The sequence below is a fragment of the Scatophagus argus genome, chromosome 1 (genome assembly GCF_020382885.2).
Source record: "Scatophagus argus isolate fScaArg1 chromosome 1, fScaArg1.pri, whole genome shotgun sequence".
Taxonomy (NCBI): domain Eukaryota; kingdom Metazoa; phylum Chordata; class Actinopteri; family Scatophagidae; genus Scatophagus; species Scatophagus argus.
The window spans coordinates 7,646,712-7,671,280 of NC_058493.1; the positions used below are offsets into that span (position 1 = coordinate 7,646,712).

Consider the following 24,569-nt stretch of genomic DNA (forward strand, 5'->3'; position numbering starts at 1 on the left):
ATCTCTTACCAAATTATATCCTTGCCATTGATAAGATTTAAAGACGTGATTTTCGGCAACTGTTGGGGAAACGATCTTTGACATTTTGCTGTCAATCAAGCGAGTACCCCCCAGATAATTTACAAATTAACTGATAATGAAAATGTTACCTAAAGCTCTATTAGAATTACCACTTGCTATCTGCAAGCGTTTTAATACAGCCTACCTAGCATAAAATGTACTGCACATTTACATAATAGGAATTTTGTTTCATATATAAACTGAAAAGGTGGGTTAATGAATTCAACCTCGTATGTAAATTAAAACCTGGGTTATTAGTTAAGTCAGACTCCGTGTTGCTTAAAGATTTTCAATTAGCAAAACAATAAATCGGGTTCACTTTCATAATACCCTGTCTTTCTCTTTGATGAGAGAAAAATCAGACGCTGTTATGTAACAAAAGCAGTTTGTGTGTTGCGTAACAACTATTTCTCCGCCTCTTTTCAATCTCCCCGCACATGCGCCGTAGCACCCTACACTCCGCCATTGAGGGACCCACGATCAGGAGGAAAGGGTCAGAGAGGCACTTCGACAAGCAGTAGCTGCACGTTTCTCCCGTCTTCTATCTCAACTTTGGCTTGAGATACCTTTTTCAACACTTGTCTCACACGCTTGTCGTATTTCCTGTGGATGATTTTGTTTGACAACTGTATGTATCATCTCTAGCAAGGATTGTGTTTTGCCACATTCTAGAAGTAACGGGCAGCGGAGAATCTCAGCTAGCGACGGCTATAACGAGGCTATAGCAGGCTAACTAACGTTAGCTAGCGACCTGGCTAGCTGCACACGAGCTGAGCTTTGCTCGGTGGTGGGGTGGGGGGGCGGTTTGCCTACAGTGTCGTTTGATGGATCCGAGAATCGCCTGGTTTCAACCAGAACAACGTGGACCCGCTAACAACCTGTGGATGCAGATTTGGGAAACGACACAAGGACTCGGGTACTTGCACGTAAATAACAGCTACACCACTGGATCTCAGAGCACGCCGAGCCTGAAAGCGATCATCAACGGAGCGTCGGGAGTCGTCCTCACCAGCAGAAACGGAGCACTTGACTCAAACACCGGTAGCGCTGAAGCTAGGACTCAGGGGATGTCGACCTCAGTGGGGAACGGAGAAATACCGGAGCAGCGGGACTTTATACCACTGGAAACCAATAGCAACCACAACAACCGAGCCGCTGGTAGGGGCGGTGGCGGTGGAGGGGGGCAGCAGCAGGGCAGCGGGGTCGCTATGCTGTGGAGGGGGCTGACGGACGGACACCCCAACAAAAGGAAAAGAGACAACAAAGCTAGCACTTTCGGATTCAATTCCAGCCTCTTGAACAGTGGCAGCGGCCCCAACACAGGAGGCTGTGGAGGTTACACGGGCACGCCATGGAAAGTCAGGAACTACTCAGAAGGAGTTGTAGGGTAAGAGAGAGTTTATTAAAGTTCATTACATGTTTTTTTTTGAAAACCTAGTGCTGATGTCGAAGGTACTTAATTGATCCCCACAGAGCAAGCGTGTAAACCAGGAGTTAATCAGCCTTTACTTTCTTCAGTCGTCAAACGCTCGCGCACCCAAATGACAAGCAGTGAGTCGGCTGAGGTTGTCAGCCTCACCCCACCCACCTTTTCATCGCCACCCACTGAATGTGCAGTTGGATAACTTACTGATGTGTAACACCACAATCGTCTTTGAAAGTGATTCTACAAGCAAGTACATTTCAAAACACGAAATTGTACACATCGGGGTTAAGTTGCATATCGTTTTAAACCACCTAAAAGGTGCACAAAACTCAGAAGTCTTTGCATGAAACAAGATGAATTATATGTTTACACCACTGTGGATTTTAGGAAACTATCCATCAAAACATGGATTAATTATTCCATCAGTAACTTTGAAATGTACAGAAATAGACACACTGCATCATTACACCATAACAGGTTATTATTGCAGAAAAAGACAGCAGGACAGCACTAAATAATTTATTCTTGGCTGCCTAACATTGTGATGTGTTACAAAATGAACATTGAAGAAAGCAACATGGCTACTTGTATAGTCTGCTACTTCTAGGCAAGGTGTATATTTGAGTAAAGTGGGCTGTCAACAGCAAAGTGGTTAAATGGAGAGAGCATTGAGGCACATTTACAAGATGTTAGCCACTTCCCTGGTGCTCCTCCAGCGTCCTTAAGCCCACAGATATTAGGATGGCAGCATTTCAGAGGAAATAACACTTGATGTGCTTGCCCGAGTTGTTGAACTGCTTGAGCAAAAGTCAACATATTCACTGTGACCTAGAATCTGAGTCTTTTTTTTAAACGCACAAGCAATAAATTGTGCACTATAAACACTCAGACCAAGTGACACAATGCAATCATGCCATGACAGCAAATATTGTTGATGAAAAGTGAGTATTAACCATGTTGGCTACTCTGTGTAGGTAAGTACACAGTACTGTAAGTGAGTGCTATGGGGTCACAGACTAGCCTTTGGCCCATTGCATACTTGTGTGGGCTCCGCAAACATACACGTGCACCCACAATCCTCTGTATTGTCATAATTGCTGCACTGACCCAGCCCCTGCCTCTAGAAATTCGAAAATTTGTAGTTTGTGGCTGCGCTAGCTGCATCTGACTGTGTTTTTATGATTGGCTTGTTGAAGTTGCCTCCTCTTCCGCCCCCTTTCAAAGCACGCCTATAATACAAAACGCTAAGATGGTCGATGTATCTAAAAGCAAGGAAGCAAGTAGAAAACAACACACGTGGGGTACGATGATAACACAGGTATTGTTTTGCTGCTTAGTTCTTCTTCTCTGTTGTTGCTTTAATGTCTGTTCACAGCGCCCCCTGCAATTTCGAAGAGCAATGGCATCTTCTGCGCCAGCAGCAGTGTGGCTTGTGTTCATGTACTCAAAAATTGTTGCGGACAATGCAAACATAATCAAAGAGGAGATCGCACTGAATGCTTTAACCGTATTGGCTAACCAGCAAGCATTAATGATAAACCAAAAGTGATTCTGCTGGCTAAGTGATTTTTTTGTCTCATAAAAGGTGTGGTCATTCTGAATTCAGCTGGTAATTCTTCATGACTATGGTGACAGGTTTACACATTGGAAGGATAATCAAAAATATACTGCGAATACACACATAGTCCCCAAGTATTTACAAATGCTCAACGTTAGCTTGTGACAAGTCACCACAGTGAAAGTGAATTCAGACATTTTTTGACAAAGTGTTTGGAACATACTGAGTGTACAGGTGGCCAGAGTATGTGTAAATCATGCTGCATCAGCGATTTTGTGGTTTTATGAATGTTTTGAGACTTTTTAAACAGTGAAAACTTATTGAAGTTATTGTAATTGATTTAAGCCTATCAGACCTGCTGTTCCCTGAGAAAACTACAAACTATTTGTGCCCATCTTTAAAACCCACAAGGGCAGAGTGTTATTCAGAAGATGTTGGGTAAAGTAGAGCTTTAATGCCAACTCTTTTCTGTGTACTAACCCCTGCATAATGTCAGCAGGTAGTGCTCCTGAAATCTGAGATGGTTAATTGTAAAAGCTGTTGAAAGGCATAGTACATAACATGAGTGACCTTTTGCTTCATGCTTCATGCTTCATTTCTCTCCACTACTATCAGTTCATGAAACCACACTTCCACTGAATTCAGTGAGTGATTTGGGGAATCTCATTTTAAGTGAGAGTGAGATTGACTCCACGTGAAAGCATGCACATTTAGCTAAACTTACATAGTTCCTTATACAAGAGCTAGTCCTTAAACATTTGGTAACAGTGCTAAGTCACAAAGTATAAATAAGTATAATAAGTACACAAGACTTTGGTGGTGATGGGAGGCTTCTTTCCTCACCAGTGTTTTTCAGATATTATAACTACTAGAAATATTTAGGTGGGTGGAGTTCTGTTTTAAAGACCTTTTAGGTGCAGAGACACCCCCCCCCCCCTTCCCCACCCGTTCCTGTTGGACATGTGTAGACAAGCAGAACACCAGAGTGTAAAGCTCAGTCTGTGGCTGATCCTCATTTATAGTTATATGGAAGCTCTGTGTTTGCATAAGGACATTCTTTAGTGATTAGCTCTCCTAATACCAGAACCTGAACCTCAGAGCCTTGATCACACTGTGGGCTCTCTGTGTAACCATACTCTGCTGATTCACAATGCCAGCGTGCTCTATGGAATTACAGCAAGTGTATTTCGAAATGCACATGTATAGACTGGCAGTGTTCATATGGATCAAAAAGCTGTTGTTGTTAAGCATGTTAATTCCACTGTTAAATCTCCACTAGTAATATGTGTGTTGCTTGGGAGATGCTGGATGTGGAATGTATAGACTAGTGATAAACACCCTGTTCCACACTTGGTAACAGCACATGTGCTGTGTCTGCAAACAGCCAAATTTCAGCTACTTTAAGTGACTTATTACAGTACACCTTGCTATCATTGATGCTATCATTGCTCATGAGCCTCAACGTTTCGCTGAATTTGCAAACCACCCTTGTGGCCACATGGCCTGATTGGCTATGTTTAAGGTGCACCTTTTTACCAGCAAGGACTACTTTTGGTCCTGTGGCAGGGTGACTTTTATTCATTTTTTTTTAATTTATTTACAACAGTGTATTGTTGTAACATGCATTTATATTTTATGATGCCTCTACTCAGGGTTGTAATAGATTCTAGCATTGCATGTGGAAGCTGAAGTCAAACTATTTTTGCTATTTAGGCTTGTGTTTATTTTTTAATGTCATACATTCAGATACAGGATTATTATGCAAGATTAGTTTTGTCCAGCCAGTCAGTTTGCCTGGTTTAAAGGAGAAACAGGAGGTAAACTTGGGAATCATTAGCGCATTTGAAATGTGAAAGTGGCAAAAAAAGGTTGAGGGTAGTTCAGATGCATTTTCCACGGGATAGTCTGTACACTATATTTGGCCATGGGGGTTAGCTAGAGAGGCAGAGGCATGTGCTTATTTGTGTTTTACGCTTCTCCAGTCTTTCTGGAATGGAGGAGGTCCAAGCAAGTGGCCCGCCTCATGATGGAAAGGATCAGTGTTTACATGCTCCACACGCCTTACTTCCACAAAACAAAGCCAGCCCACTGAGAGAGAAACCCGAGTCCCCTCAGTGTTGTCCAATCAGATTAGGAGTTCTAAGGGAGTGTTTCCACCTCATTTTCTGGTGGTGTAGAACAGTTAGATTCTTTATATGGACACAGGAAGTTAGTGTAGCCTGAGAGAGCTGTGGCCCATTTCTGTCCGACTGAACTGTGTTCAGATCTGGCGTTGTGTTGTGGGTTTTCTTCTATTGTGTAGGCAAGATGCAATGTTCCAAAGTTCCAGACATTATATTACAGAGAGGCGTTGTGAGAGAATGAATTAAGAGTGATAGGTGAACTTACTAGATGAGTGTGTTATTCCATATAACTGGTCATTGGCCCTCCAAATTACCTGTCTGAAATTGACATTTTAACTTCATTCATTTGTATAAAATGAACAATAATTTTGAGATTGTTTTGAAAACAGTTGATTGGATATTTCCAAAGAGAACACACACAAGCCCAGTTCAACACTGAAATACCACCGTATTAACATTTTAAAAGTAACTCTTTGTGAATTAGTGACCATAGTTTTTTTTTTTTTTGTGTGTGAATGCGAAATGAACTTGGTTGACCAGTTTTTGGTTTAAAGTTCAGGACTTTGGAAGTTGTCGGACAGTGTTGAATTAACTTGTTGGTTTAGTTGCTGATTCCCTACAGAGAGTGTTGGTCTTTTACCTCCATTACAAACACTCTCATATTTGACTAAGCACTTTTTTAGAACGTCACTGTTATGCACGAGGCTATGTTGACTATTGTTCTTGTGTTAAAGATTCTATCAGTCCCCTTATGTCCTTCTTCACTTGTTTTGCTACCCTGCCTGTGAATGCTAAGGCATGAGCTTCTGACCCTTTTGTCTGACGTCCTCATTTTAATCTCGTATCCACTCATTTGTTGAATGTTTCAATCCTGTGAAGCAGTTTGTTCCTGTGGCCCAGAATGTTAGTAATGACAGAGCAGCCTGCACTTGATTAATTTTTAGTGGAATTTTAGTTGTCAGTTAGTTTCTAGTGGTGAAGCATAACATCACTTTCAGGCTAATGAAATGCCTGGTTAATCACTCACTGATGAGTGCCCTGGCTTATGGTCTTACTGCCATTTATCCCCACTGTCTTTTATAGATTTATGACTCCCAGTACAAGAACACAGATAGCACCTCTGTGACAGAAGCTCCATTATTAGAATCGTGGTTCATCCAGCCTCCACTGGCTGTGACATCTATGTCATACTCTCTCTTTCTCTGCTCGCTGACTGGCTCTCAGCCAGAGCATGTAAGCCAGTGGAGAGAGAAGCCTGCATGCTGGTCATATGGACTGAGGTGAAACAGGCCCCTTCTGAACAGCACGTGTGGGCAGCTCTCCATAACTCAGCCTTCCCATGTGTAGTGAGGAATGTGTTTTTCTTTTTTTTTTCCTCTTCCTGTCCAATGGAAACCGTTCTTATGCTCCAGATTGATGCAGTCAGCAAGAGACATGCAGCACTCAGAGTGTTTGTTCAGACTGTGACCTTCTCAGGACTTGACGGCATGACGGGGCTTGGGCAGCTTCCTCTTGTCGTAGTTTTAATGTTTATTAAAAATGATTTTGTGTGGTTCTGCATTAGTGTTGCCATACAATTGCATTTTTATTCTTGGTGTATTAATAAGTTGTTACAGCTTCTATTTGAAGTAGTACCACAACAGAAAGGAATAAACTTGAAATGCTATGTTAACCAAAAATAATTTTTAAAGTATTTGAAAATTTAATAGTAAGAATTCTCATTTGTATTGGTATTTATTTTGAGGAGAAAACATGGCTCAGTGCTTTTTCTGGTGCTGAGAAAGTTCATTTGAAACTGTGGAAACTGCAATTTCTCTGTATTAAAAACTAAATAACCTGCTCTATTTGGAAAGTGTCATGAGATCACTTTTCTTTTGAATTGGTTCTATATAAAGAAAGTGAACTGAAAATTAAGTAGTGAGTGAAGCCACAAGCAGTTGTAGTAGTTGAGGCTATTTCATCTCAAGAAGTATAATAAACAAACGGGATCAGGAATCAATGGTTTTAATATACAGAAATGTAAAATTATTGGTTATTGATGTTGACCACTAAGAGCAGGTAGTTATTGGTATCTGCTGAAAATAGTCCATATTGTGCATCTCTAGCCAGCTGAGAATGTAGTTTTGGAAAGCTTGTATCAACATAGAAGGACTGATATCTAGTACGATTGACTACCCATCAGATGCTGACTCTCCACTGTGTTTATCCTGTCACTAGTACTACCATATTTTTAGTGTCAGCTGTTCCTGTTTTGACCACAGTCCTCTGCTGCATCACTCAGGCATGACCATTACTAGCAGTCAACAGTGTTTGGGCTTGTGTAACTGGAGACCTTTTGTCCCAGTGGCCAACACTTAGCACCTCAGATCAGTTCATTGATGAAACATTAATGAATCTGCCATCTGCGAGACATTGACACCTCTGCCTCTGTTTGTGGTTGGCCTCATTCTGAAAAGCAGTGTGTGATGTGACTTGTTTGCCTCTGGCAGTCCTTCCAACCGAGACAAAGCAGTGTCATGTAACACACACTATCCTCTTGTGTTGCAAAGGATGCCCAGGCCCAAAATTTTAGGTCTGTGTGAGAATAGGGTCATGATGTAGGGTCTCTATCTGGCACAATAGGGCCACACAGTGGCCACAATTGTTTCATCATGACCGGTCTGATCTGATGTGTAACACTGGAACACTGTGAACTGCATCAAATGCTGCCATCCATCAGCTGTCTCACACGAGAGGCAGGTGTTTCTCTGTACATGGATGTCATGTTATCTCTTCATGCTTGTTTTTGGGTGTTCAATTCTAAAGCTTTGCAGCAGGCATTTTTAGAGACATCTTTGTGCTGGAGTGCCAAAATATCTGAACAGTCAGTAAGTACCGCTCAGTGTAATTCAACAATAACCTCCTTTTCCTTCATCCCACCCAACTTAACAGATGGCTCTTGTTCACATGAAGGCGTTTCAGCACCACGCCCAGTCGTCCCTCTCTTTCTCAGTCCATTTTGCTGTTGCACCTTCTGTGTGAGAGAATGTGTGTGTTTCCCTTTTTCCCTCTTTCCCTCATTCTTACCTCTTTTTAGATGTACTGTTTCGCTCTCTTACCTTCCCATTCCTCCTCCTTTAGGTGTGTAAAAGCCCACCTATGCTTCTTTGACAAAATGGTGCAGTGGCTTTGTGGGGAGGCTCTGTAGGGATGTTGAAGGCGACACTGTAGCCTCAAAACAATGTTTCATAAAACACAGTGATATGTACCTTTTAGAGTGGAGAAAAAAAGGACTGGGATGATCCCACGTTTTCTTTCATAGTACGGACACCTACACCTGCCACTAGTGGCAACATTATGATGGCTATGCTTTATTGTAAATGAACTCCCATATCACAGCGGTTGATGTGGCATTGATGATTGATTAGTTTAGAATTTTATGGTTTTAGTTGCTCAAATGTGAGGATTTGCTACTTTCTTTTGTCTTAACAACATTGTGAACTGATTGTCTTTGTTGCTTGAACAAAACAAGATATCAGTGTTGTCCGGTGATTTGCAGATCAAACAGTTTATCAGTTGTGAAACTAATAATTTGTGCCCAAAAGCACAAATCTGTAAGTCCTCAGATCATTGACACCCAGTGTGTTGCTGACATGCAGTCAGAAGAGCAGTGACCACTTGTTTTATCCTCCATGGCAGCCATTCACCCCCTTTTCCTGCTGTCTGTCAGATTTTAGTCATACATACGGGGCAGTCAGTTGCAGTCAGCTCAAAAACGAGACAAGATTGAAGTGTAAAAGCTGGTGCTAAGGAGGAGAGAGAATTTTTCTCTCCTCTATGAGTCTCGGCTCTGTGAAAACCCTTTCCACAAGATTACATAACATTACTATGATATAGAAGAGTGGGATTATCTGATAAGCTGTGCCAGGAGTCCATGTGCTCTCTAGGCACCAGCAGGAGATGTAACTTGAGCCAAGAAGGTGGGGCGTGAATGTGATTTTTATGGTTGCTCTCATCACGTGACGACAAGGGAGCAGTAGTGGCCTGTTTGCTGTGAAATGAAACCTATTGCTGATGTGCTGTGCAGTGAAAATACTCACATTTTTTTAGTTTAATATATACCTTTGTGATAGAAGCTAACTGAAAAGATTATTATTATTTATTATAGATGATCAGCCCACATGGTATTTATGAAAGTTTGAAAATACTCTGTATTTTAAAGCCAAGTGGGATCATTCATGCTGCAGTTCAAGTACAACACATTTAGGTATCCTAACTTCTTGTTAGCCTTTGGCCTGGGGTGTCTTTATTATATGGAATTGAGCTACAGAGAGCTGTGGTCTCAAAACGGAGGCTTCATCTGTAATGCAGTCTGTTGCCGAGTTTCCTTTACTCCTAAATGAAACTTAACCTTTCTGTGACGGAGGCCGGAGCCTCTGCATCTGCATAGAGAGTTTAGTCATTAAAATGTTGTCATTTGCAGTGTTGGAAGGGAACAACACATAGAAATGTACGCTTTCCCTGACAACAAACAAAAATTAAATTTTGTGTTTTGTGACGGAACAAACACCAAAATAGTAAAAACAAACCCAGCTTCCAATGGTTTTCTATCTTGGTCTGAACAAAGGAAGTCAGTGAAATGAAATTATGCCTTTTGATTCACTTTGCTTATTTATTTGTGGTCGCCTCTCTGAAGTTTTCTCCAAGATAAAACCACCAGTTCAGTTAATAGATGTGTCTGTGTGACAGATGTGTTTGTTAAAAGAAGCTGAACCATTCTGATACCATATGCAACACTGGAACTTATGTTGACATGGACTGAACATATTGCAGTTTTCCAAAAGTGCCAGCTGTTGACTGGATGGCTGGACATTTAAACGTGTCCAGCTGACTACTTTTTTTACTGTTTCAAGTCACATCGCTTTTTAGATCTTGGTTGTTTTTAATCGGATGAAGGCTCTCGGTCTGAATGTCTGGAAATATATCAGAGAAACAAGCTGTGCAAAAGTTCTTCTCTCTTTCTCAACCCACAGCATCACCAGTTAGAGAGACACTGATTAATGCAGATCTGCTTTATTCTGTGGTTTTACCAGTTTTAATTGCTGGGCCTGTTTGTGTTTTTGGAGATGAAAAGACCTCCTGTGGATAATTCAACTCCTGGTAAAAACCTCATGAATGATGAACGCTGAAGAAACAAGCTGAGCTAACGTTACAGCAGCTCGGTGCACAGGCCCCCTGACATCCTGTGTCCGCCAAAGAGTGCTGGAGAAAAGCTGCCTTTTAATTTGAAAATGCTTTATTCAGTGTTTTTCTCCTGAGCAATGGACACTGAAAGAATCCACAGCTAAAAATTAAAGGGCTGTATTTCTCTGCAAAGCATATGTGAATGTCAGTGGATGGGAGGAGTATGGGTGGAGAGGAGATTGACCTTTAGTTAATCGATCACAGGTGGTGTCATTCTCTCAGGGGGGGCAGTCGTGGATCAGCGGTTAGGGTGTCGGACCCGTAACCGGTGGATCGCTGGTTCGATTCCCCGTCCCGGTGTCCATGGCTGAGGTACCCTTGAGCAAGGTACCTAACCCCCACTGCTCCCCGGGCGCTGCACGCGGTCGCCCACTGCCCCGGGTTTGCTGTGTGTGTGCACGTCACTTGGGTGGGTTAAATGCAGAGCACGAATTTCGTTGGAGTGAGTTCCCTCCAATGACAAAATATGTCACTTTCATCATCATCATCTCAGACAGATAATAATGAATGTAAAAAATGCAGCAATGTACCTGACGGCTCTTCTTCAGGTGACGTATTGTAAATGATGCAATGTGATTTATGACAAGCTAGTGCCAAAAAAAGAACCAATTTTTAATGCAGTATTGTGTTTTAATGGTTCAAAAGCAGGGTCTATAGGGCATTTCAAAACTGAGAAAAGAGATGGCAGCTAAACACTGTGGAATGTGATAAAACAGACTATGGTTTTAATAGATTTTTTTTTTAAATATATATATATATATTTGATTTTATTTATCTTTTGGCTAGTTTGGATATATTTTAGTCTTGAAATGCAGAAAAGCAATACAGCAACTTGTATCAGTATCGGCACACATGTAAATTCATGCATCGGACCAAAACAGAAAAGTGGATCGGTACATCTTTCCCTTGCAGTGGTGGGTCTGTATCCTTCTGCTAGGCTGAGTGCCTGAGACCCAAGAAATAACAAAGGTGAAAGCAGTCACCTACTCGTTACATAAACGCAAACAGCGGACACAAACCGCACGCTCTCTGGGTTCGATCCAGGCATCTGTCAGTCTGGTAGCTGCTAGTGTTGTACAACTTTCTGCTTTTTAAGAACAGTGATCTTACTTTTCTTCTCTCTTTCTCTCTTATATGCCAAGGAGAACGTGCCTGTTATTGGCCTGATCTGGCTTTATGTGGTTTTGTGTGCATATGTACATGCTAGTCTCTGTGTGTGTGTCTGCATGTTTGTTTTCTTACTTGTCTGCCCACAGAGACTCATTTATGTGTGTGTGTGGACAAAACTGGTCAGTCAAAAAAGGTCAGCGCATGTGGGCAGAATGACCTGTTTCAAGGACAAATACAGTACCCTTGCTTGTCCTTATTTAGTTTTTCCTTTTTTTTCACTGAGGTATCAGTTGGACACAGTAGAGGTTCTTGTTTTGTTTTTGCTCAGCCCTGCTGTGTTACCAAAAAAAGAAATAGTTGGCGTTGGTTAACATTAAAATACTGTCACTTCTCTTTGGGAAAACAAATGCCTTGCTGTCATAACAGGACTGACATTTGTCACTCTCTTCCTAGTAAAAATAACCCCTTCCATTTTTTGATAATTATTATCATAATCTCTATGAAATGTGAGAAATGGGCTGCCCAAGTGCTTCAACAGACGCTTAACAGGCAACTCCTAAATTCATGCTGTGAGGACAGAACGTTCAGTCACAATAACATTCCAACCACTGGGTTTGCTGCGAAGCACGAATCCACCTGTACCTCCACATGTGATCTGATAATGGAAGTATTCAGAGGCCTCCTAGAAACGCCTGCTCTTTCTTTACAGACTTCTGTGTGCCAAGTTAAGATTAACTTTTTTTTTTGGCAACACCCTGCTTTTCATTCTGCTGTTACATAAATTCATATCTTTGGGCTTGCCTTGTGCAAAAAGTCGTCAGCTGTCTGTGACAGGATTTGTTGCGTGCAGCTGAATGACCTGGTGTCGCCTCTCTTTCACTGCAGAAGGGAAAACTGCAGCTAATGTTCTGTTTTTCCTGCATTTTTCCCCCCACAGGAGATTTGACCCACACAATGTTTCAGTCACAACCCTTTAATCATTGACCTTTTTGGATTTTATATGCCCTATTTCACGAAACATATGTAATTCATTTGAATTCAGTGCTTTGATTATTGGGCATAGACTGATGAGGAGAAAAGTTTGAGATAACAGATGCCCTTGTGAGGTGTGGCCAACTCTCAGCTTCATCTGATTACTTGCGGTAACTGGAGTTTTGTGTGTAAACATGTAAGCAGAGAAGAGAACACAGCCGTCAGCTATGTCCTGTCAGTGTGACTCAGTCTCTGATATCTGTATCTATGGCAGTGACAGGGTAACTTTGGCATTGTAGATTGTATGTTTTTGCTCTGCTGGCAGGGAGTGCACAAATTGGAGCAAGCAAATGAAAGTGCCCCTGGTTGTGTTCATTTTCCATTTGTCTCGCGGCTAAAATTATATGTGATATGGGATATGGCTACATTCTTTATTGATCTGTTTTAGTTAACACAGTTACACTAGTCTGTTGACTTGTTGGGTGGTCTGTTCTATGTCTTAGCTCTTGTCACCATCAACTTACTAGAGTATAATAGAGACTGTATCTGCAGTGTGCCTGCCTGTATGCAAAGCATGCATTTTCTGTTTGAGTAATTTGCCTCTTAAGCTTTACATGCTGTACATTGTCCAAATGGAAATTATGACTGTTTGGATAACTCACTGGATCACAACAAAAGAACCATTTTTCCACTCTTCTCACAACACTTGTGTTTTGTGTGCCATACAGGTTACACGAGGAGGTCATCGACTTCTATGAGTACATCTCCCCACGACCGGAGGAAGAAAAGATGAGACTGGAGGTGGTGGACAGAATCAAGGGAGTCATCCACGACCTGTGGCCCAGTGCTGAGGTACACATCACCTTATCCCTAGAAACTGTCTTCACTTTTTTTTTGTGGTTTGGTTTGGATAGTAGGGTGTGAGACTGATAATTAGGGTGAGAACTGCCCCTAGCTGTTTGCTGAAAAATCTTGTTCCTCACTGGAGATTATTTTGTCAGAAACAGATGGATTTGTATGAAAATAGTTGGTCTGTTTTAAACACTTAACCCACTGGTTGAGTACTGTGATCAGGCTACTTTATGTATATATATATGAGCCAGCTAATGGCTATAAGCTTCAGCCTTCCATAAAGCATCCCCCTGTTTTCTGTTATCTGCCTGCTGCACCACACTCTCCAGAGTCATGTTATCAGTGCCACATCAGGCAGTCTTGTACCCACTAACTTAGATCCTGCTGATAGAGCAGTGTGTCTGCTCAGAGCTTAGTTGTTCCTAAATTAAGGAGTGTAATACCCAATCCTGCCCAGTTTTATTCCTTTTCCACTGTGGAGTGAGCAAGTGCAACCTGGTCATCCACTCAGAGTGGTGCTTGTTCAATTGATGCACTTAGGCACGTAGACATCCACCAAACTCTCATGGTTGTTTCCACAGACTGTTGCCAGATATGTATGGAAGGTCAGCTGTGTCTGAAAGCGCCTGTGCTGTAGTTTGGTTTGGGATGTGAAACATTTCTGACACTGTGTATGTTAACCGACATACTCTGGAGAGTGTCAGTGTAAGATGAAACACAGCTTAACTTGGTGGCTACCTGTGGTTACCTTGCAGAAATGTTTGGGACCATCCCTTCGTTCACAAACACAGTCCTGCAATCAGCTTAGCCCCAGACATGTGACTGGACTGTAAACCAGATTTTATACCTGTGGTTGATATGTGATTTAGGAAGGTGGTTTAAAGGAGTAAAAGTAGGTCCAAGGCTTAAATCTATTTCTGATCAGACACCAATTTGTGCACCCAAGGTTAAAGATGATTTAGTCACTTAAATAGCATGCAGGTTAAGAGATCAGTGGCTAAAAGAACCATTTTGTATGCAAGCCTTTGCAGTTTTGATTCCCACAATAGCCAATTTCCACATCAGTGCAACACTAAAAAGACTTTGAAGTGAAGCTGAAGTGGTTATGAAGATTCAAAACACACGCACTTTCCTTTTACCCTTGGTAGGTAGTTTTTGTACCACGCCTGTACAGTCTGTTAGGGCTTGTCATAAAAACAGTGCAAAGCTTTTCTGTAGAAGAATGACATTTGTACAGCTTGGAGAACAGGTTTTTGTTGTAGTGAAGGTTAGCGTGGGAAAATTGAACACTGACATTGATGCTTGCTCATAATGCCTTTTGGTGTTCAGGAGGATGTGTATAAATGAATTCAATTTATTTAACTTTAACTTTTTAATTTATTTGTAACTCTATATGCATCATGTTTCCAGGTCCAGGTGTTTGGGAGTTTCAGCACTGGTCTTTATCTGCCAACAAGGTGAGCCATTTGATTTCCTAAACTGGCCTTCAGACACATGCCTGCTCTTTATCTTTGCCCAACTGTGACTGTGAACTGGCCGCCTCCCAGTAGTCCAGCTCTGACTAGCCAGAGACTCATTAATTGTCTTTGTTCTGATGATCAAGTGGTTTAGTCATTTTTAGTGCTGCTGATCCTGGATCTTTTTTAAAACTTCATTCCGAGAAAGGCCTGAGACACACACACAGAAAGACAACCGCCTATACCCACTCAGCGCATAACTGCTCCCTCAGCACAGAGACAGGTTACCTAGATTATTGGACTCCTTACACCATACTGAGCTGTTTATTGATGGGTGGTGTGTGTGAAAGAGTGTATTTGTTTCTGTGGAAACAGAAGACTGTATGTGCCTGCATTAAAGTTACAACATAAAGATCATTTTTTTTGCTGTATTGGTGTATGCATGTGTCAGCGTGTGTGTGTCTTGTTGTAAAGGGTGTTTGTGTGTGTCACTGCTCACATAGTACTCACATGTTAGCTGGCTTCCTTAAGCTCTGTCTTTAGCTGAACATTGCTCATCCACAAGATGGAAGCAAAGCCACCTGTCTGCAGTAAGCCACCATGTGGAGCGGTATTTAAAAGAATGGCTGTTGTGCTGCCTAAGTAATTGTGTAATGCCTTAGGTTGTCAGTGACAGTGCAGTCCAGAGAAACTTATGAAGTGTCAGGCTGTTGTAGTAAAGCATCAGCTTAAGGCGGTCTCTCATCAGCTGACAGCGGTCAGTGCTACAACATAACACTTAGCAGTTGTCCATTTATGGTCACATGTAATTTGCGCTTCTACTTGTTTGTCTTTCCATGTACATTGTGTTGTTGTAGGAGTTGCTCTTGTAAGTTAAAGTAGTTAACTGGCATGTATCTCTTTTCCACCAGTGACATTGACCTAGTCGTATTTGGCAAGTGGGAGACCCTCCCACTCTGGACACTGGAAGAGGCTCTGCGGAAGAGGAATGTTGCAGATGAGAACTCCATCAAGGTTTTGGACAAGGCCACGGTAAGATTTTATGCAAGCCATTTTCTAGAAAGTGGATTTGATTTGATGTAGTTTTCAAAAAAGCCACTATAAAGAAATCGTATTGCAGGAATAACTTTTTAACGTTTATCTCACAAACTCACTTGTGTAACTTGAATTTAAATGAATGAGCTGAAAAAGGCAGCTGTCACTAGTTACTGCAGAGGCTACTTGTCAACAGAAATTGTTTTGGTCATTAATCAGTATGATGTTGACTGACTATATTCAGGTCATATTTGTCAGCTGTAAATCACATCAGTACAAGCTGATGTGACAGGTCCAAAATGCTGACTGCACTGGTTTGTCCCAAGTTAATGGAATTTGGATCTGGTACGAAAGAGTGTATTTCATCCAAATTAAGGCTGTTTGTTGATCCCAACCAATATCACAGTTACAACATTGGTAAAATAGTGTGTGTGGAACTAGCTCTTTGCTTGTGATTTTGAGTTATTTTTAAATTGTCCATTGATTGGATTTCCTTGTGAGTTAACTTTCTATCAGGGTTTAAAGGATTTGGAAAGTGTTAGTATTTCAGGTTTCATGTTAGTTTGACATTTTAAAGAGCAGACAAACAAGTGTTTGATCCAGAAGTTTAGTTAAGCATGGGATCGGTATACATGGGTTTGTGTATGAGTGCATGTGTATTGTGTTTACAGTAGATGAGTGCAGGTTTATTCACAAGCGTCTTACAGCACGATGTCTCTTCAGGCACCAGAACCAAGCGTTTTTCCCTGTTAACTAACAGCATCTGTATCACTTGTGTTCCCAGGTTCCCATCATCAAACTCACTGACTCCTTCACTGAGGTCAAAGTGGACATCAGTTTCAATATGAAGAGTGGCGTTAAAGCTGCCCGGCTCATCAAGGAATTCAAAGAGGTACAACTTGGGCAACTTGAGATTTTTGCAATGTTTCCTGTACACTTGGAATATGTAACCTTCATGATTAACTCCTGTAGCCAGTGCACACTGTTTGAGTGTTATTGCAACTTGCCTCTGCTTAGACAGAGTTGGAAACATAAACTAAACATAAACATAAAACTAATATAGCTCCTCTAAGTTTCGTAATTGCACATAGAGCTTTAAACAAACATTTAACATCACATAACTCGTTTGATTTGTAGGCTTGGTTTCATGGTGATTTAATGTGTTGTGTTCCATATTTAGAGTAATTATTTTCACAATCTAATTGAAGTGATACTGCTCACAAAAGTCAAAAATAACAATGTTAGAAGTCATATATAGTCAGGACCAATAGAGCATACCAATAAAAATCTGTTGGACTGTGTAGACTTTGTTTTTATACTTTCCTCTGGAGGGCGCTGTAGGCAGCAACATGTGATCTTTACTGTGTATTTTGTCCTGCAGAAATACCCTGTGCTGCCTTACCTGGTCCTGGTGCTGAAGCAGTTCCTCCTGCAGAGGGACCTCAATGAGGTTTTTACCGGTGGAATTGGCTCCTACAGTCTCTTTCTGATGGCTGTCAGCTTCCTGCAGGTAAGACTCAGTCATCCAAAAGAACTAATGTTTTTATTAATTCATTGATTAATTCATTGGCAACCTTTTGCAGTCATTTTTTGTTCTTAGGGACTTAACTATAACAGATATGGGGCCTTAACAGAGGACTCTTTCACAATTCTGTAGTTTTATTTTTGATTTTCTGTTGCTTTTTTATTAAGATATTTGCAACAACAGTGTTATTCAGGTATTCAACTCTTGAACAACTGAATGATATTAGAAAAAATCTGTAATTTCTGTCAAACAACAGTCAGACAGCAGTACATGCATTCTTCAGTGTTTCCACTCACTTCACCAGTTGGAACAATTCTGACATCCCCTTTTGTTGTATTTTCCAGCTTCATTACAGGGAGGATGTGTGCAGTCCCAATATCAACATCGGAGTTCTGCTCATTGAATTCTTTGAGCTCTATGGTCGCCACTTCAACTACCTGAAAACCGGTATCAGGATAAAAGATGGAGGTTGCTATGTTGCCAAGGATGAGGTTCAGAAGAACTTGATGGATGGTTACAGGCCCTCCATGCTCTACATCGAGGACCCATTGCAGCCAGGTAAGAACAGTGAGGGAGAAAGTCTTAATTTATGGACAGTCAGACAACCTTTTCAAAGAGTTAGAACGTGTGAATGTGAATGTTAAAGAATGTCCAAAATTGGAAATTTCTTTCGAGATCCTGGATGTGCATGTATTGGCACATTCTCAGGTTTTCATTTTCACACATATTGACCATCTGTCTTGTGTCCAACAGACAACGATGTTGGTCGGAGTTCGTACGGCGCCATGCAAGTGAAGCAGGCATTTGACTATGCCTATGTGGTGCTCAGCCACGCGGTGTCACCCATCGCCAAGTACTATCCCAATAATGAGACTGAGAGGTAAGAAGCTATCGATGACGTGTCACAGAAGATTTGTTATAATGGGCCAGATGTTGTCTAATTTCTTTGTGGATTAGTAGGTACTCAGTCATCTCTCATAGACACTCAGATTATTGTTCCATCAGTTTTTATTGTTAATCCAGTATTATACAGTCACAGTTAGAACATTTTGGTTGTTCTTGTTATGTCTGTCTTTATTCAGTCCCACTGACAATATGAGATCATTACCTTTCAGACTGCTGTATAAACACCAGTTCAACAGGTAAACCTCTCTCTGTATCCCATTACAGCATACTTGGCAGAATAATCCGAGTAACGCAGGAGGTGGATGAATACAGAGAATGGATCCGAAAGAACTGGGGGAGTCCATCTCAGAATGATGTGTCACTCAACAGTATGTTCAACTTCTCGTCACTTTTTTAAAAATCACAAAATATTTATCCTGTTCAAAATTAATTTTTACTCAAATCTAGCAGAGAGGTCAAGGGGGGTAAAGATCCACTGGTCAGTTGAAACTGAGCTGGTGTATGCTGTAACTGCAGTAGCAGGGAGATATAAGCTTCATTTTGCACTCAGTTGACCTTTGTGCCCACCTTTGTCCCTTCTCTGTTTCTGTAGGAAATGATGTCTCGCTGTTTGAGTCCCAGCAGCTCGATGAGTGCAACAACAACGTTCCAGATGATGACGACGTCGTTGTAGTTTTACCATCGGCTCCCCACAGCAAAACCTCGTCCAACTCCTCCTCTCCATCGCCTTCGCTGCGCTCCTCTCCCTCCTCCTCTCCACTGTCGCCTTCGTCCACATCCTCAAGCTCCAGCGATGCGGTCAGTCTCGCAGCAACAGAGCCTTCAAATATCTAAATGTTGTATTTGGCTGGAGCACTTAAAGCTTCTCTGTGACAAAATGTTTTTGAGGAACTATTTAGTCATATATTTTTGTCTCTTTTCCTCAGGACTCTGATGGCACGCCGTGTAAGACAGCCAAGCAGCAGCCTGGCCGGGGATCCAGCACCCACAGGGAAAAGTCTGCTGTTGTCAGTAATCACAGAACACAGAACCACACTACCAGCTCTCCATCTGGAAACAACAAGGGAGGAAAAGTATGTGCAGCCACACTTTATACATACACTTAGAGCACACTTTGCACAACAAAATTAAAAACATAAGCAGACAGAAAAAGAGCTATTAAATGCATATCTCTGGACACACCAAAGGCATTAAGGGGAGCTGATTTCTCATAGATGTTACTTTTTTTTTTTGTCCTTTTACCAGGCAAGGATGTCTCGTTCCCACCAGAAGAGCGGACACCACGGGCAGCAGAGCTCCTCCTCCAGCACCAAAAGTCATCAGAGCAACAAGCCACACCACCAGGGTAACAGCAAGAAGAGGAAAAATGTGCGAGACTCTACACAAGAGGACCTCTGCAGATAGGGGTGACCTCGCCTGCCCCGCCCCATCCCCACCCCCGTCCTTGTCTGCAACTGACTGACAGTCCTGTCCCACTTCTGCTGCCAGACTCCAGCCTCGGGAGGTTGTTAGAAGTGTTAAATCATCTATAGTATCTGTCTCTTTGTCAAGCTTTTCGGGATGACAAGCAATGATTTCTAGCAGGAAAAAAAAAGAACAAAAAAAAAAAGAATTGTCATAGGAAATGGGGTTTAATTTCTTGGACCTGAACTGAAATCACAAAGGATAAATGCTCATTTGCTTCCCAACAGCTTCCTTTGCAGAGCGGTTTTCCTTCCCGCAGCCAGCACCCACGCAACATGCCTCTTGCGCCTCCTGCTGTACAGGAATAGACAGGTTGGGTGTCTGGAAACTACTGTGGAGCAATACCTGGAACTGCTGGTTGGAAAATAGGATCAAAAATTTTGTCAAAAAAGGAAAAAAAAAGAAGAAGGAAAAAAGCAGATGGCTTAAAAAAGAAAAGACAAAAACATACACAATTATTTTTAAGATGGTAACTTACAAATGCAATCAGTAAGAGTGGGACATAACTTATGCATGAATTTTTTTTTTGTTGGTTGATTTTTCTGTTGGTTTAATCGGTTTTTTATGTCTAAAAACAGATTATACAAAGATTTGTAAAAAAAAAAACATATAAGCAAAAAGGTTAAAAAAAGACAAGAAGAAAATCATTTCATATTACCTTTTTACAAGATATATCGATTGAAGACATGTAAATGTGCACATCTTGTGCCCGCAGCTTTTTGGCCAAAGCCAAGAAATGGTTTGGGCCCCATTGCCAACATACATCATCAGCATCTACTTTTACTCCTGTTTGCTCACTGTGACTTTCTACAGTGTTAACATTTAGCCTTTAGTGAGCCAATGCTCACATACAGCCCTATAGATGACTGGATAGAGCCTGGTCTCTCACCCAGCCCAATAGCACAGCCACATCAGTGTAGAGGCTTTAAGACTACAGGTTTAAATTAATAAGGGGTGATGATGTTTTTATTGAGAAATCCTACACTTGAAAAACAAAGAGTTATCAATACAACTGTGGGTTCCTTTGGTAATTTGCCCACTGTAGAATCATTTGTTTTTGTTCAAAGTATTTATTTTTTATTAATTATATGAACAAAGTATGGATATATGTATTATTAACATTAGATCCCATATATTTGAGTCCTATATTTGAAACAGGATAAGCTGGGGGGAGGTGGGGTGGGAATATTCAGATACAGTAAAATACCACCTTTATGATTTCATCTGGGATTTTTTTCTTTCACTGACAGCTGAGTGACCAAGTTACTTTGGAAAGTTTGAGAGACCGTTTTACAAGTTCTCGGTGAGAATTTTGTTTTAATGTGGCTGGTCTACTTACTTTGAAAGGGAGCTCATTTTTATTTTATAATATAAACTGTCACAGCAACACATTCTTCAATGTTACTCCCCTTCTGTCATTGCAGTACAACAACCATCCTGTAGATGGAGTCCTCGCTCCAAGTCTGAATCCACAGAATTTTGGCTTGTATACTGCATTTGGGTGGTTTACCTCTTTGTTATTGTTGTGATTGACCGATAATATGGCGATATTCTAATTGAATGAGCAGCTGCACACACAAACCCTGCTGAGCTTAGTGCTTTCTGGAGGGATTAACGCACCAAAGCACAGCACAAGTCCCTTATGTCTTTCCTCCAAATGTGACATCACCCATATTAAAACAAGGAGCCAGCATTACGTTTTACGGTATATTTTTACTTGTCAAAGGCTACTGCAGCTGCAGGATGTCATGCTCGCAGCTGAGTTTAATCTTATGTGTTAAGACAGTAAAGCACATTTGACAAGCCTATGCTATAACTCGCAGCCTATTATATTTGGTGTTGAAAAGTTGAAAGTACGGCCCCCTCCTCATTCTTCCGCGCTACAGTTGCGGTTTAAATGCAGTATACAGCCTAAGCGCCGGTCTTGTGGTTGACTGACAAGGAGAAAGGTGCATAGAATTAGCCGTGCCATCTGAATGTCCTCTGACCACCTCTCTTCCCTGCAGGAAGGCTTCAAACCCAACTGTACTCCTCTGAAACGTTTCTCTACAGCTCTTTCAATTCATGCAATAAAAACGGTACAATTAAAACCGCGTGTTGAGACAAGTTTTTTTTTGCTTTGCCTTCGAGTTGTGTGCTGAAATTCTTTCCTCTCTCTGTCTGTATGTTAAGGTTCCGCCGTAAAGGCCACAAACTGCGATGTAGTTTGATATGTAAAGTAACTATACCGTGAAATAACGTGTGGGAGCGTGTTGGTTGGCGTGTGTGTGTTTGACGGACGTGGAGGAGGGGCGTCTTCGCCCGGAGCGGCGCGCGGACTGACAGTTGGTGGAGGAGCACGGGGAGCACACACGCACCCAGCCTGCACATTTCTGTATATTTATCTGCTCCGGACGTCGTTGAAATTTGTCAGGTAAGACACTGCAACTTTGTTTAACTTGGTGGGGAAAAAAAAAAACCTGGTGAAGCTTCACAATGTGAATACCGTTTTGGCAGTTGCCACACCGCTCAAGGTAATGTTAACTGTTGCTTCAAAACAAAGACATTAACAACAACAACAACAAAAAAAACAAGACCGATATGTTTGTTCAAAAGTTTTCACCTGTCAAGAGCTTTAGAGGTGAGCCAAAGATTACACCAAAAATATACATTTTGCTAGAGTTTGGATGGAAAGTAGTGGATTTTTCATGCCGCGTTTTTACCTGGCCGCTCGTGCCATCCAGTCTGATGTTGAGATTGGTGCATTTCGGGTTACTTGGGCTAGCGTAACATTCAGCTAGCTAAGGAGGCCATTTAACTTTGCTTCATTTAAATTGAGCCCGTCGATATTTTTAATTCGAACCTCAAAACCCAGTGTGTGCTGTGTCAACGTGAATTTGATGGGGATTTGTTCGTTAATATTGTAGCTAAATGAATGGCGATGAGCAGTCACTGAACACCGTATCCACTGTGAGCTGAAACCAGTCAGTAAATTTTGTTATTTCCCTCCTTAAAATGATTGCGTCTTAACTCGCCGGGTTTGTCACTTCTGTACGCCTGATATTAATTCATCAAAAATGTGTCTCTCCTAACATGAAGATGATTCAGAATATGCACGAAACCATTTTTTTGGTTTCCTTTGCAGTACGGTTGAGTTTTTTTGGAGTGAAATCAACACAAGTCTGCGAGCTATCTTGTCTTATCATATGTCGGTAACTTGGTGTTCCTCCAACTAAGCCTGACCCCAACATTTTTTCAGAGCAGGAAATGATCGTGTTTTGCAAGTACGCTATGCAGAAGTGTTGCTGCTGTGCTGATTTTAAATAGCTTATCTCTTCATATCTCTCTCTAGAATTGGCTGTGCAGGACCAGCCCCTGTATCCTCTCATTTCACAGGCACTGGTGGATTTGAGTGTCTTTGTAAGAGAAAAATGCCTTTACGTTGTTCGTTGGTGATTAGTAAACAAAGAGCTGTGGCTTGCACTGTGCGTCTGTTCTTTTATCCAGTTCCAGTAAAAGATCATTAAACTTACATTGTCAGGTCACTTAATTTAGAAAAACAAAATCTCTCTTACTTCTTGCAGATCGTTTTGGTTTTAGTTTGCCAAGATTTCTGCCGCAATCCCAATAATACAGGGTTGAACTGAATTTTGGTGATGTTCAAAGCTCTGAAAAATTGTCCTGGATAATGTACAGACTCTGTTCTGTCCAAGACATATTCCTGATATGGCTGATTTTCTTTTTGTTTGTGTCAGTACATCACAGTGGCTGTTGTGAGCCACAGTTTTATGGCTAGCTCAAAGGTAAATATTTAATGGGTTTATTTTGTTTTGAAGGTGAAATCCTAAGGTCAGCGTCAAAATAACCTGGGTTAATGTTTTCTATTAACCCAGCAGTGTCCAACATTTTTTTGGTGCGCTGTGATGCAGCGATTCGACCAACAGGCGTAATTTTAGGAGCAGAGATTACATTGGTTAGGTATGGCTGAACAACAGTGCATTAACTATCCAAACCAATAATCCACCTTTTGCCAGCGATTGCTTTTGTACATAAATTAAGCTGCTCACACACACATCACAATACTGTGACACAACATACTGTCTTCAACTGCAGCCGCTGTTGTAGAGCTGCAACTAATGACTGTTTCCAGTATCGATTAATAGCCTATAGAGTGCAAAAAAAATTCTATTTCTTTAATTCAGTTTTTTGTCTGACCAGCAGTGCAAAATCAAAAGATATTTAATTTGCTGTCATACATAACAAAGATAAGCAGCAACTCTTCACATTTGAGAAGCTTAAGCGGATATCAAGAAGGAAAGTCTGACACTGACAGTTCAGATTTTTATTTTTAGATGCAGTTCCTTGGTTGCAACTTTTCTTCAACTAGTTGTACACTTTTCCTGACGTTGGCGTGTAGTTTAAGCGCTGTATGACGGGAAGTCCTGAGGTTCCTCTTATTGGCAATAAGATATTGTGTAGCAGTATATGTCTTGTGATAACATCACATGTTTCTTCAGAAAAGGCAGTTCTGTTGATTGAAGCTGTTTGCTCAGGCATAATAGTCATTTCTGTTTGCACTGTAAACAGATGTTTATGACAATGAAAAATGTGTGAACCCTGGGATTAGATGGTAAATTAATTCTTGCCACTTTAATGCAGTGCCTAATAATGCATTTTGCCTCACCATCTTGCAAAAGGATGACAGCCATGGCATCTGTGCGGGGTGTGCATCATTTGAATGATTACATCACTGATCACTTTGCCAGTTCTGCCCTAGTAAACGGAGGTAGTGTATGGGGTTACCAGTTGCTGCTTTTCTGTGAGGACAGGACTTCATCTCATTCATTATCTAGCCAGCATAAAATATTGAAGTCAAATA

The 24,569-nt window shown here is 41.3% G+C and overlaps 2 protein-coding genes across 5 annotated transcripts in view; both read left to right on the top strand.

Moving 5' to 3' along the window:
- The first annotated feature begins 495 nt into the window (after positions 1 to 495).
- On the top strand, positions 496 to 21,801 carry tent4b (terminal nucleotidyltransferase 4B). Of its 2 annotated transcripts, none has more exons than XM_046414148.1 (12): positions 496 to 1,447; positions 13,201 to 13,324; positions 14,735 to 14,781; positions 15,693 to 15,813; positions 16,601 to 16,780; positions 17,186 to 17,326; positions 17,686 to 17,899; positions 18,095 to 18,221; positions 18,512 to 18,615; positions 18,840 to 19,045; positions 19,174 to 19,320; positions 19,493 to 21,801. In XM_046414148.1, the coding sequence occupies exons 1-12, from the start codon at positions 885 to 887 to the stop codon at positions 19,649 to 19,651; spliced, it is 2,133 nt and encodes a 710-aa protein (XP_046270104.1). In that variant the 5' UTR covers positions 496 to 884; the 3' UTR covers positions 19,652 to 21,801. The 2 variants fall into 2 exon arrangements, with proteins under 2 accessions (XP_046270104.1, XP_046270190.1); XM_046414234.1 differs by having other exon boundaries at positions 497 to 1,447; positions 16,601 to 16,708; positions 17,198 to 17,326.
- Positions 21,802 to 21,935: 134 nt separating this feature from the next.
- Positions 21,936 to 24,569, top strand: part of adcy7 (adenylate cyclase 7) — a 51,459-nt gene continuing 48,825 nt past the window's right edge. For all 3 annotated transcript variants that reach the window (XM_046413965.1, XM_046413890.1, XM_046414040.1), the window contains exon 1: positions 21,936 to 22,124. The gene's annotated coding sequence lies outside the window, so the exon portion shown is untranslated. The remainder of the gene's footprint in view (positions 22,125 to 24,569) is intronic.